The 13,069-nt window shown below is 73.9% G+C and overlaps 1 protein-coding gene across 2 annotated transcripts; it reads right to left on the reverse strand.

Moving 5' to 3' along the window:
* Nucleotides 1–4: 4 nt before the first annotated feature.
* On the reverse strand, nucleotides 5–6,405 carry NR1D1 (nuclear receptor subfamily 1 group D member 1). 2 transcript variants are annotated; one of them, XM_068919189.1, is made up of 8 exons: nucleotides 6,131–6,405; nucleotides 3,185–3,496; nucleotides 3,020–3,108; nucleotides 2,777–2,921; nucleotides 1,896–2,362; nucleotides 1,607–1,792; nucleotides 381–591; nucleotides 8–300 (listed from the first exon to the last, which is right to left on the reverse strand). In XM_068919189.1, the coding sequence occupies exons 1-8, from the start codon at nucleotides 6,156–6,158 to the stop codon at nucleotides 101–103; spliced, it is 1,638 nt and encodes a 545-aa protein (XP_068775290.1). In that variant the 5' UTR covers nucleotides 6,159–6,405; the 3' UTR covers nucleotides 8–100. The 2 variants fall into 2 exon arrangements, with proteins under 2 accessions (XP_068775291.1, XP_068775290.1); XM_068919190.1 differs by lacking the exon at nucleotides 3,185–3,496 and having other exon boundaries at nucleotides 5–300.
* Between the last annotated feature and the right edge of the window lie 6,664 nt (nucleotides 6,406–13,069).

A 13,069-nucleotide genomic window follows, 5' to 3' on the forward strand; every position in this document is an offset into this window, starting at 1 on the left:
CCCCCGGTGCTATGTACAGGGTCCCCGCGGGGGCGGGCGGGCAGGCGGGCGGGCGGCGCCGGGGGGGCCCCGGCGCCCGGGGGGCCCCGGCGTCCGGGCGCTACTGGGCGTCGATGCGGAAGGAGAGCAGCTTTTCGGAATGCAGGTTGTTGAGGGTGCGCAGGTCCGGCAGCTTGAGCAGCAGCTTGGTGAAGCGCGACGTCTCGGCCGGGTGCGTCTTCAGCACCAGGGCGCGCAGGGCGCGGATCAGCGTCTCCTGCAGCTGCTCCACCGACGCCGCGTCCTCCATGCCCGAGCGGTCTGCGGGGACGGGGCCGTGAGGCCGGCGGCCCCCGGCCCCCCGCGCCGCCCGCCCTGCGCCGCCCCCGCGCCGCCCCCACCTGCCGACACCAGCACGACGGCGGTGAAGAGCCCCAGCTCCTCGTCGCTGAGCTCCAGGGCGCTGAGCTTCTCGCTGAACTCGAACATGGAGCTGAGCAGGTCGCCCATGCCCATGCCCCAGAGCTCCTCCAGGCTGTACTTCGTCCGGCTCATGAACGTCACCGTCTGCTCCTTCACGTTGAACAGCGAGGCGAAGCGCACCATCAGCACCTGGGGCAACGGCGGCGCGTGAGGGGCTGCACGGCGCGCTGGGCTGCACTGCGCCGCGCCGGGCTGCATCACGCCATGCCGGGCTGCACCGTGCCATGCCGGGCCGCACCGTGCCATGCCGGGCCGCACCAGGCTGCATCGTGCCACAGCAGGCTGCACTGCGCCACACCGGGCTGCAACGAGCTGCACCAGGCTGCATCATGCCACGCCGTGCTGCACCGCACCATGCCGGGCTGCACCAGGCTGCGTCGTGTCACACCGGGCTGCACCAGGCTGCACCGTGCCACGCTGCGCTGCACCACGCCGCACCGCACCACGCCGGGCTGTGACGAGCTGCACCGGGCTGCGTCGTGTCACGCCGGGCTGCACCATGCCATGCCTGGCTGCGGCCAGCTGCACCGGGCTGTGTCATGCCACGCCAGGCTATACTGGGTTGCACCAGGCTGCACCAGGCTGTGTTGTGCCACACTGGGCTGCGCTGAGCTGCACCAGGCTGCGCTGTGCCATGCCAGGCTGCGCCATGCTGTGCTGCACCGAGCTGCACCAGGCTGTGCCATGCTGTACTACCCTGCACCAGGCTGCACTTTGCTGTGCTGCGCTGTTCTGCACTGCACCGGGCTGTGCCGCTCTGTGCCGTGCCATGCTGCACTGCACCATGCCGTGCTACCTCGTGCCACGCTGCACCGGGCTGTGTTGGGCTGTGCTGTGCTGCACCGTGCCATGCTGCACTGTGCCGTGCTGCACCATGCAATGCCATGCTGCACCGGGCTGTGTTGTGCCTGTGCCATGCCACTCTGTGCCATGCTGCACTGTGCTGTGCCGTGCCATGCCATGCTGCACCAGGCAATGCCGTGCTGCACTGTGCCGTGCCATGCCGTGCTGCAATGTGCCGTGCCATGTCAGGTCGTGCCGTGCTGTGCTGCACCAGGTGATGCCGTGCTGCACCGTGGCGTGCCGTGCCACACCAGCAGCCTCCCCGCCACCGTCCAGCGTCTCAGCCGCCCCCCAGACCTACCTCAAAGGTGCCGGCCTTGAGCAGGGTGACCTGGTCGTGCTGGGAGAGGGCCTGGAAGCCGGGAATGTGCTTGGCGAACTCCACCACCTCGCGGACGGCCGGCGTGAAGCTCAGGGAGAAGTCCTCCCAGATCTCCTGCACGGTGCGCCCGCTGCGCCCGGGCGGGTGCGTGTTCATGGGGCAGGCCTGCGGGCGACGGTGCGCCGTCAGCCCCCGCCGCTGCCCGCCGCCCGCACCAGGCGATTAGCGGCGATTAGCGGCTATAAATACCCGCAGGGCTGGCACTCACCGGCAGCAGCTCCGTGGGGCGGCGGGGCCAGGGGCAGCCCGGCGGCGGCGGGCCGGCGGCGGGGCAGAGCCGCGGCGCGGGGGGGCTGGGCGGCCAGGCCGGGGGGCCGGCGGGGGGCCCGTCCCAGCGCAGGATGCTGCCCTCGCAGGCCGGGGGGGCGCCCAGCTTGTCGTGGGCGTAGACGAAGATCTCCTTGTGCGCCTTGGCCACCTGGGCGATGACGTCCTCGGTGGCCCCCCCGGGGCTGGGCGACCGCGGCGGCGTCAGCTGCTGGGGGAACTGGGAGAAGCAGGCGGGGGGGGCGGGCGGCGGGGGGCCAGGGGGCGGCGCGCGGCCCCCACCGGGCGCCGGGCCCTCGCCGGCGTTGGGGCCGCTTGGCGGGGCGCTGCCCAGGCCGCTCATGGCGCTCTGCATCTCCGCCAGCATCCGCTGCTTCTCCCGCTTGGGGATGCGGCCGAAGCGCACCGCTGCGGGGGGACACGGCGGTTAGCACCTCCGGGCCACCACCCCCCCCGGCCAGCGGGACAAGGGCCCCGGGGGTCCCCGGAGCTTGGCCACATCCCTCCTCCCGCCCAGGTGGGTGCGTGCAGCTCCGAGCACAAGCAGGGCAGCTGGCGGGGGGGGGATGCACAGCATGCAAGCGTGCAAGCAAGCATGCACCATGTGCAAGCATGCAGAGTGTGCAAGCAAGTGTGCAAGCAAGCATGCACAGCATGCAAGCGTGCACAGCATGCAAGCGTGTGAGTGCAAGCAGGGGACCAGCCCTAGAGGGCACGTACGGCCCCGAGCACGGCTGGGGGACCGCGTGCGGCGCTGAGCGTGGCTGGGGGACCGCGTGCGGCGCTGAGCGCGCGGGCAGGATCGCGGGGGCCGGCGCTCACCGTCACGCGACATGCCGACCAGCAAGCACTTCTTGAAGCGGCACTGCTGGCAGCGGTTGCGGTTGATGCGGACGATGGAGCAGTTCTCGTTCTTGAGGCACTTCTTGTACTGGATGTTCTGCTGGATGCTGCGGCGGAAGAAGCCCTGCGGGGAGGCCGGGGGTGGGTGAGGGTGGGGGGGGGGCCCCAGGGGCACCGGGGTCCCCCACCACCACCACCCCGCGGCGCCGGCTGCCCTGCTACCTTGCAGCCCTCGCAGGCGTGGACGCCGTAGTGGAAGCCGGAGGCGACGTCGCCGCACACCTTGCAGAGCAGCACCATGCCATTGAGCTCTGCGGGGAGACGGGGGGTGAGCGGCGGCCGGGGCGCCCCCCCGGACCCCCCCCGGACCCCCGCCGCCCCGCTCACTCGTGATGGAGCCGCCGGCTTTGCTGGGGGAGCTGCGGCGCCGCTCGTCCGCCGGCTGCGCCCCGGCGAAGCTCCCCGAGGAGCCGTACGAGGAGGAGGAGGAGGAGGAGGAGGAGGAAGGGGAGCCGTCCTCGCGGGAGCCCAGCGAGCCCCCGCCGTAGCTGCGGGAGTCCTGGAGGGAGCCGGTGGGCGACGGCGGGAAGTAGGTGGGGAAGGGCTGGGAGCTGCCGTTGGAGCTGTCGCTGCACAGCGAGACGGGGCTGGTGCGGCTGGGCGAGGAGCCGCTGGAGCCCACGTAGCTGATCACGCCGCCTGCGGGCACAGCAGCGGGGGGGGGGGGTTGGTCACACGTGCAACGAGTGGCACCGGGCTCAGCCCCAGCCCTGGGGGCCGCTGCGGCGAGGGGCGTCCCGGGAGCGCCTCCGTGCCGGCTGGCACGCGAGCCGGGGCCGCCCGCGGCATCCCGTCCCACGCGGCACGGGGAACGGCCACGGCCGGCGCCCCGGGCACGGCGCCCCGGAAATGCCCCGGGCAGGAACGCGGCACGGGTGGCAGCGGCGGAGGCGTAACCGGGCTGCACCCGACCCGCCGCCGACCGCCGTGGCTCCCTCTGCAGCCCCCCAGCCGGGTGGTGGTGGTGGTGGGGGGTCCCGGCACCGGGGAGCCCCGCGGAGCTGGGAGCCCCCGGAGCGAGGCCGTGGCACGGGGCGGAGGTCAAGGCGCCGCGGGCCCCCCCCCCCCCCCCCCGCACCCACCGCTGGGACGCGGCTCCCGGCTGACGCAGCGCCGGACACGTGCCGGGCGGCGTTCCCGCACACGGGCTCGCCGGGCCGGGTGCCCGCGCCCCGCAGGGCGCCTCCGGCACAGATGCCACCGCGGAGCCGGAGGCAACGTGCCACCACCGCCCCCCCCGGCTGAGGGTCACCCAACGGGGACGGCGAGTCCCGCGTCCCTCGCAGGGTGCCCCCGCGCTGCCCGCCGTGCCCCTGGGCTCGGGGGCAGATTCCCCCCACCCACCCTGCATGCACCCCCCCCCCCTCCGTGCCACGGGGGGGGCCGGGGCAGCTGGCAGAGCCCCGGGCACGCAGCAGAGGGACGGCAGCTCCTGGGGCTGTGGGAAGCCCCGGGCCGAGCACCAGCGCCTCGGGGGGACCCCCGAGCCCAGAGCGGCAGCACTGGGGGGGGGGTCCAGGGCACCGGGAGCCTGGGGGGGGGTCCTGACCCCAAATGCACCAGGAGCCCATCCTGCCCTTAGACCCCCAAGGGACACCGGGGGTTCCCCAAGACATCGGGACATTGGGGGGGGGGGGATTCCCGGCCCCAGAGCACCGGGACATGGGGGATCCCAGATGCACCGGGACACTGTTGGGGGGGGGAATCCCCAGCTCATGGGGACCCCGGGGGATCCCTGAAACACCGGGACTTGGAGGGATCCCTGATGCACCGGGACACCGGCGGGGGATCCACATCCCCAGCACCGGGATCCCCGGGGGGGGTCCCTGAAACACCGGGACATGGGGGGATCCCTAAGCACCAGGACACCGGGGGGGGGGGGTCCCCAGCTGCAGCGCACCGGGACCCCGGGGGGGGGGGGCCTGAAGCACGGCGGGGGCCCGTGGAGGTCCGGCCCCGGGTCCCCGGCGCAGCGCTGGGGGCGGCGGGAGGCTCCGGTCCCGGGTCACCCCCGCGCCCGCCCCGCTGCCGCCGCCTCACGCCGCCGCGCCACGTGCTCGGGCCGCACGTGGCCGCCCCCGGGCCCGCCCCTCACGCTTTGCCCCGCCCCCGCCGCCCCATTGGCCGCCCGGGCCCTCCCTCCCGGCCCCCTCCGAGCCCCGGGGGGCCCGTTGCCGCGGCGATGGCGTCACCACGCCCCGCCCCCTTCTCCCCGCCCCCCCCCCCGGCCGCTGTTTAAAAGGGCGAGTGGAACGCGGCGTCCCCGCTTCCGCGTGTGACGTTGCGCGGGGGGGGGCGGGAGGGGGGAAGCGATGATGTAATGAGACGCCGGCGACCAATGGGCGGGGGCGGGGCGGGGCTGCGGGGAAAACAAACTCCGCACGTGGCAGCGCCGGGGAGGGGCCACGTGACGGGGGGGGCACGCGCGCCGGGGCGGCCCCGGCCCCCCCCCCCGTGACAGCCCTCGCCGGGGCCCGGCGCGCGTGACCCCCCACCCCCGGGGGCCCGGGCTGCCGCGGCGACCCTCACGCAACCCCTTCCCCGCGCCCCGGGGTCCGGCTGCACCCCCCCGCCCCGGGATCCGGGCTCGTCCCCGGGGTCCGGCTGCACCCCCCCGCCCCGGGATCCGGGCTCGTCCCCGGGGTCCGGGACTCCCTCGTCCCGGGGTCTGGCTGCAGCCCCCCGCCCCGGTGTCCGGCTGCGTCCCCCCCGCCCTGGGGTTCGGGACCCCCCGGTACCCGGTGCATCCCCTCCATCGCGGTGCGCAGGATTCCCCGGTCCCCGGTGCATCGCCCCCATCGCGGTGCCCAGGACCCTCCGGTCCCCGGTGCATCGCCCCCATCGCGGTGCCCAGGACCCTCCGGTCCCCGGTGCATCCCCCCCATCGCGGTGCCCAGGACCCCCCGGTTCCGGGTGCATCCCCCCCCCCCCATCGCGGTGTCCGGGACTGCCCGCTGTCCTAGCGCGTCCCTCCTACCCCAGTGTCCGGGACTTCCCGGTCCCGCCGCGCATCCCTCCCTGCCCCGGTGTCCGGGACTCCACCGTTTCCGGACTCACCCCCCCACTCCTCGCCCGCTGTCCACCGGCCGCGGTGTCCGGACCTTACCCCGCCGTGCAGCACCTCCCGGTGCCGGTACCAAGGAGCTCCGTCCCCGCTGCGCATCCCTCCCCGCTCCGCTGTCCGCACCCCTCCACCCGCCCGGTCCCCGGTGCGCGGACCGCGGCCGCGCTCCGCTGTCGGGACCCTCCCGGCGGGGCGGCGGGAGCACTGACCTGTGCTGCCGGTGTCGGGGGCGGCCATGGCGGGGCTGGCAGCCGGCTTGTCGCGGCTCCGCGCACCGGGCACCGAGCCGAGCCGCGCCGCGCTACACCGAGCCGTGCCAAAACCCAGCCGCGCTACACCGGGCCGTGCAAAAACCGAGCCGTGCCAAAACCGGGCCGTGCAAAAACCGAGCCGTGCCAAGGCGGACCGTGCAAAAACCGAGCCGATCGCTGCCGTGCCGCGCCGCCGCCCGGCAGGGCTGTTGTGCGCCCGCCGCCCGCCCCGCCGCCCGCCCGGCACCGGCCGCGGCTGCGCACTGGGCCGCACGCGGCGCCGCCGCCTCCCCCATGTGATTCCCGGGGAGAGCCTCGTGCCCCAGTGACACACTTTCCGCCGGCGGCCCCGGCGCCCGGCCCGGCGGCGCCGCGCCCCCCGCCCGCCCGGCCCCGGCAGCCCCGCCGCTGCACCGGGCCCGGCACCGGGGCGCCCGCGGAGGGCGGTGCACGGCCCCGGGGTGTCCGGGCATTGCACGGTTCCCGGGGTGTCCCGGCACTGCACGGTCCCGGGGGTGTCCCAGCATTGCACAGTTCCCGGGGTGTCCCGGTATTGCACGGTCCCGGGGGCGTCCGGGCAGTGCACGGTCCCGGGGTGTCCGGGCATTGCACGGCCCCGGGGTGTCCCGGCGCTGCATGGTCACGGGGTGTCCTGACACTGCATGGTGCCTGTCACTGGGGTGCCCGTGGAGGGCACTGCACAGTGCTGGGGTGTCCCAGCATTGCACGGCCCCAGGGTGCCCTGACACTGCACAGTGCCTATCACCAGGGTGCCCGCGGAGGGCACTGCACGGCCCTGGGGTGTCCCGGCAGTGCACAGCCCCAGAGGTGTTTGGGCATTGCACGTCCCCAGGGGTGTCCCAGCACTGCATAGCTCCGGGGGTGTCCTGACACTGCACGGTCCTGGGGTGTCGCAGCGCTGCATGGTCACGGGGTGTCCTGACACTGCACGGTGCCTGTCACTGGGGCGCCCGCGGAGGGCACTGCACGGCCCTGGGGTGTCCTGGCAGTGCACGGCCCCAGAGGTGTCTGGGCAATGCATGTTCCCAGGGGTGTCCCAGCACTGCACTGCCCCAGGGGTGACCCGGCACAGCACGGCCCCGGGGATGTCCCAGCATTGCACAGCCGCGGGGATGTCTGGGCACTGCATGGTACCCGGCACTGGGGCACCTGGAGAGGGCATTGCACAGCCCCAGGGATGCCCCAGCACAGCATGGTGCCCTGCACCAGGGGCAGCCGGGGAGGACATTGCATGGCCCCAGGGGTGCCCCAGCATGGCACGGTGCCTGGCACCAAGGGCACTTGGTATGGCATGACATCAGCACTGCAAAGCCCCTGGTGACACCCAGACCTGGCACTGGCACAGCAGGACCCACTGCCCTGGGGACACCGGTGCACACAGTATGGTGTGACACCCCCTGCCCTGCAAGGAACACCTGGGCACAGCATGGGACAGCACCATCCCATGCACTGGGCACCCTAACACCCATCACAGCGCTGTCCCCTGCACTGGGCACCCCTGGGCACAGCAGGGCACTGGCCCAGCTGAACCCCTGCACTGGAGCCACCCCTGCACGGCATGGCATGACCCCATGCACAGCCAAGCCCCCAGCACCCCCCTGCCCAGCACCTGGCTGTCCCTGGGCCACCATACCCAGTGGCAGCAGGGTGATGGGCACCCATGGCGGGCACCCCAAGGTGCCCAGGCCAGCGTGGCACACGCCAGGGGCCGTGCGAGCCAGTGCTGCCAGCCCTGCCTCGGCGGCCTGGGGTGCTCAGGCCGTGGGGTGCTGGTGCTGCTGGCGATGATCTTCCAGGGTGCCAGCACCCACCTCAGTGCCACGTGCCTGGCGCCGGCCCCCACCCAGGCCGGGAGGAGAAGACCCGGGGTGCAGATGCGCCCAGCACCGGGAAACCCTGCGAGCTGGTCCGGCGGGACAGGAGGTGTCGGGGCGCCCGCTCCGGGGCCGCCTCGCGCTGCTTGGGACACGGCGGGGACAGCGGGGCGCCCCGTCACCCCGCGGGACGCGCCGCTCGCACGCACCCTTGTGCCGCGCCGGGCGCCCCCGGCTGCTCCCGGACGGAGGTGGGGGACCGGGGCTCCCAGGGAGGCATGCCCCCCCCTCCTTGCCGGGGGGCCGGCGGCTGCCGGGGGCCGCCCAGCCCCTACGGGTGTTCGCGCCCTGCGGCGCCCGGTTCCTGGAAGCTAATCTAGAGGGCAGAGAGAGCGTTTTTACGCCCGTCCGCGGACGTCACGCGCCCGCGTGCTCGGGCGCCAGGTGAGCCGTGCCCGGGGAGCGGCGGGGGACGCGCGCGGGGCCCGGCCGGCCGCCCCAGCCCCGCCGGCGGCGCCGGACCTGCCCCGGCCGCGGCAGAGCCCCCGTGCAGCTGGCTGCAAGGATGCGGCTTAAAAATAGCATCGGCGGCGGGTTTGGCGGGGGGGTGGGGGGGGCGCGTGCCGCCGGGCCACGCTGCCGGGCCACGTGCCCGCGCCGCGCTCCCCCCGCGCCTGCCGGCACAAGGGTTTATTTTTACTTCAAGGCTGTTTACCTTGCTCTACCTTTTCCAGGAAAGAGGTCTGCCTCCCGCTGCCCTGGCACCGCTCGCCCGGCGCGGCCCCCCGGCGCGGGTGCAGCCCCCCGCCCGCCCCCCGGCCCCAGCCCGGCCCCCCGGCTGGGCCCCCCCATCCCGAGCCCGCCGCCAGGCTGCGGGGTGCCCTCGGCGCCCAGGCCAGGGCGTCCGTCCCGGCCGGTGCCCCGCACCGGGCTGGGGGCTCAGCGTCCCCCCCGCCGCGGCCAGGCCGTGCCTCAGTTTCCCCAGCTGCAGAACGGGCCCGGCACGGGGCCGGGCCGCAGCGGCCGCACGGGCGACTCGGGGGACGTCGGGTTTTGCCACGCTCTGAGTTTTGGCAGGAAACCCGCCGGGTGCCGATGCCGGCCGGGGACCCGCCGTGCCGGGGCCGCCGAGGGCAGCTCGCACCGCGGCGGGGCGGCGGGCTGGGGGCCGGCGGCTGGGGGCGGCGAGGCCGAGCCGGGGCCGGGGCGGCCGGGGCCCCTCGCCCCGGGCTGCCGCGGGCCGCCTCCGGCCGTGCAGCGCGCACATCCAGGCGTCGAGAGCCGAGCGCGGCCGCCGCGGCTCGTCGCCGCGGATTCTTGGCGCGGGCCGGCGGCGCGGCCGTGCCAGAACTCGCCCGCTCCCCTCCCTCGCGGAGAGGGAAAAAAACCCAGGTAAACAAGCCGGAGCGGGAGGCCTGGCCCGGAGAGCGCCGCGGCGGGGGTGCCCACCAGCCCGGCCCTGCCGGGGGGCAGGGGCGCCGCGGAGCGCCCGGCGGTGGGGCTGCCGCATCCAGCCGTGCAGACACCCCGGGGTGCAGCGTCCAAGGGTGCAGGGGAGCAGGGACCGCCCGGGGCGCAGCATCTAGGGGTGCAGGCGTGCAGGACATAGGCATGCAAGGGTGCAGAGACCCCCCAGGGTGCAGGATCTAGGGGTCCACGGCTGCAGGGGTGCAGGATCCAGGGGTGCAGGGGTGCAGAGACTCCCCCCAGGGTGCAGGATCTAGGGGTCCATGGGTGCATAGACCCCCTCCAGGGGTGCAGGATCCAGGGGTGCAGGGGTGCAGAGACTCCCCCCAGGGTGCAGGATCTAGGGGTCCATGGGTGCAGGGATGCAGGATATAGGCGTGCAAGGGTGCAGAGACCCCCCCCAGGGGTGCAGGATTCAAGTGTGTAGGGAGCTGAAGGTGCAGGATCCAGGGGTGCAGGGGTGCATAGACCCCCCCCTCCCCGGGGTGCAGGGCCCTGAGGGGTGCAGGGGCACAGAGGTGCAGGGGTGCAGAGGTGCAGGGGGTGCCGGGGGTGCCGGGGAAGTGCCCATGCCGGGGTGGGGAGCAGCCGGGGCCAGGCGGTGGCGGGGGGCGCAGGTCCCCTGGCCGGGGGGGTGTCCTGGCCGCGTCCTCGTGCAGGCCCCCGGACTGATTCCTCTGCATCTGCTTCTGTTTGCAGCAGCGGCCCCGACCCGCGCCGCAGCCATCGGTCCCCGAGCGCCCGGATCGGGGGAGGCCGAGGAGGAGCCCGGGCCGGCGGGCTCATCTTCGGCCTCACGGACCCCCCGCAGCAAACCGGAGCGGCGCGGGGCTGCCGGCGGCGCCGCGTGGGCGCCCACGGCCCTTTCCTGCAACCCCACCATCGCCCTCTCCAAATCTCGGGCTGGCCGGGCGCCGCGGCCGAGCTCGGCCGCCCCATGGAGGGGCCGAGCTCGGCCGCGGCTCTGCCAGCCCATGTGAGCCGGTGGCTCCCCTCCTCCTCCTCCTCCTCCTCCTCCTCCTCCTCCCGCTGGCTCTTTGCAAGCCCTCTCCATCTGAGCGAGCTGTTTGCAGCGCCGGCGTCACGTGGCCCTGGCATGTGAGACCTGCTCCATTTTTAGCCACAACAACTTCCCTGCAAAGCAGCCCTGCTGCAGAGCCATGTGCGGGCCGGGCGCGGGGCCGGGCACGTGGGCCTGCAGGAGCGGGGCCGGGCGGCCGCAGGAAACCCCCGGCGCAGCAAAACAGGCTGCGCGCGCCTGCGCGTGTGCGTGCGCGCGCGCGTGTGTGTGTGTGTGTGTGTGCGTGCGCGTGTGTGCGCGTGTGTGTGTGTGCATGGCGCAGCAGGGGAGGCAGGGCTTTAAATAAGGCTTGGCTCAGCCCGCCGCGCAGCAGGGAGAGCGGCTTCCCCTGCGCCGGGGCCGCGGCGAGCGCGGGGGCCCTGGCAAGGGCCCGGTGCAATGCGGCGGCGTTGCAGCACCGGCCGCCCCTGCCGCGCAGGGGACGCCCTGTGCCTGCTGGGGGTCCCTGACCCGTCTCCGGGGGCCGCTGTGCAGAGACGTCCAGCGCCCGCAGGTTGGGCTGGGGCTGCCCAGGGCCCCCCTGCGCCATGGGCCCCCCCGGCTAAGGCAGCTCTGCAGAGGTGCACATCCCCTGTGCCGTGCCCCCTGCATTCCCCTGTACCGTTCCCTGTACCATCCCCTGCCCTGTGCCCCCTGCCATCCCCTGCACCATGCCCCTGCCATCCCCTGCACTGTGCCCTGCGCCATCCCCTGCACTGTGCCCCTGCCATCCCCTGCGCTGTGCCCCTGCCATCCCCTGCACTGTGCCTCTGCATTCCCCTGCACTGTGCCCCTGCCATCCCCTGCACCATGCCCCTGCCATCCCCTGCACTGTGCCCCCTGCCATCCCCTGCACTGTGCCCCTGCCACCCCCTGCACTGTTCCCCTGCCATCCCCTGCACTGTGCCCCTGCCACCCCCTGCACCGTGCCCCTGCCATCCCCTGCACTGTGCCCCTGCCATCCCCTGCACTGTTCCCCCTGCCATCCCCTGCACCGTGCCCCTGCCATCCCCTGCACCGTGCCCCTGCCATCCCCTGCACTGTGCCCCCGCCATGCCCTGCGCTGTTCCCCTGCCATCCCCTGCACTGTGCCCCTGCCATCCCCTGCACCGTGCCCCTGCCATCCCCTGCACTGTGTCCCTGCCATCCCCTGCGCTGTGCCCCTGCCATGCCCTGCGCTGTTCCCCTGCCATCCCCTGCACCGTGCCCCTGCCATGCCCTGCGCTGTTCCCCTGCCATCCCCTGCACCGTGCCCCTGCCATGCCCTGCGCTGTGCCCCTGCCATCCCCTGCACCGTGCCCCTGCCATGCCCTGCGCTGTTCCCCTGCCACCCCCTGCACTGTGCCCCTGCCATCCCCTGCGCTGTTCCCCTGCCACCCCCTGCACTGTGCCCCTGCCATGCCCTGCGCTGTTCCCCTGCCACCCCCTGCACTGTGCCCCCTGCCATCCCCTGCGCTGTGCCCCTGCCATTCCCCTGCACTGTGCCCCTGCCATCCCCTGCGCTGTGCCTCTGCCATCCCCTGCACTGTGCCCCTGCCACCCCCTGCACTGTGCCCCTGCCACCCCCTGCACCGTGCCCCTGCCATGCCCTGCGCTGTGCCCTGCGCCATGCCCTGCACCGTGCCCCTGCCATCCCCTGCGCTGTGCCCCTGCCATGCCCTGCACCGTGCCCCTGCCATCCCCTGCACTGTGCCCCTGCCACCCCCTGCACTGTGCCCCTGCCACCCCCTGCACCGTGCCCCTGCCATCCCCTGCACTGTGCCCCTGCCACCCCCTGCACTGTGCCCCTGCCATCCCCTGCGCTGTGCCCCTGCCATGCCCTGCGCTGTTCCCCTGCCACCCCCTGCACTGTGCCCCTGCCATCCCCTGCACTGTGCCCCTGCCATGCCCTGCGCTGTTCCCCTGCCACCCCCTGCACTGTGCCCCTGCCACCCCCTGCACTGTGCCCCTGCCGTCCCCTGCACTGTGCCCTGCGCCATGCTCTATGCCGTACCCTGCATTTCCCCTGCGCCATACCCTGTGCCGTGCCCTGTGCCGTGCCTTGCACACCCCCTGCACTGTGCCCTGCCCCATGCCCTGCGCCGTGCCCTGGACTGTGCCCTGCACCGTGCCCTGTATGTCCTGTGTGCCACTACCCTGTTTGCAGTCGCTGCCTCGAGGGTGTGGTGTTTGCTCAGCAGGGTGCGGGGGGGAAATGCTGTGTGTGTGTGTGTGTGTGTGTGTGTGTGTGTGTGTGTGTATTTGTGTGTGTGTGTGTGTTTGTGTGTCACGTGCACATGCTGGGGACTGCAGTGCCTGCAGGGCTGTGTGCATATATGCACGCGTGTGTGTGTGCGCGCATGTGTGCGCGCGCATGTGTGTGTGTGCATGTGCAGGGGCAGTGAGGGCTGCAGTCCCTCCCTGCAGGACTGTGCATGTGTGGGTGCATGTGTGTGCGTGCGCATGTGCCGGGGGCTGCAGCTCCTGCAGTGCTGTGTGCATACGTGTCCATGCGTGTGTGTGTGCGTGGACAGTGGGGGGGTTGCAGTTCCTCCC

This window comes from Struthio camelus, chromosome 25 (assembly GCF_040807025.1).
Source record: "Struthio camelus isolate bStrCam1 chromosome 25, bStrCam1.hap1, whole genome shotgun sequence".
In the NCBI taxonomy this organism is placed as follows: domain Eukaryota; kingdom Metazoa; phylum Chordata; class Aves; order Struthioniformes; family Struthionidae; genus Struthio; species Struthio camelus.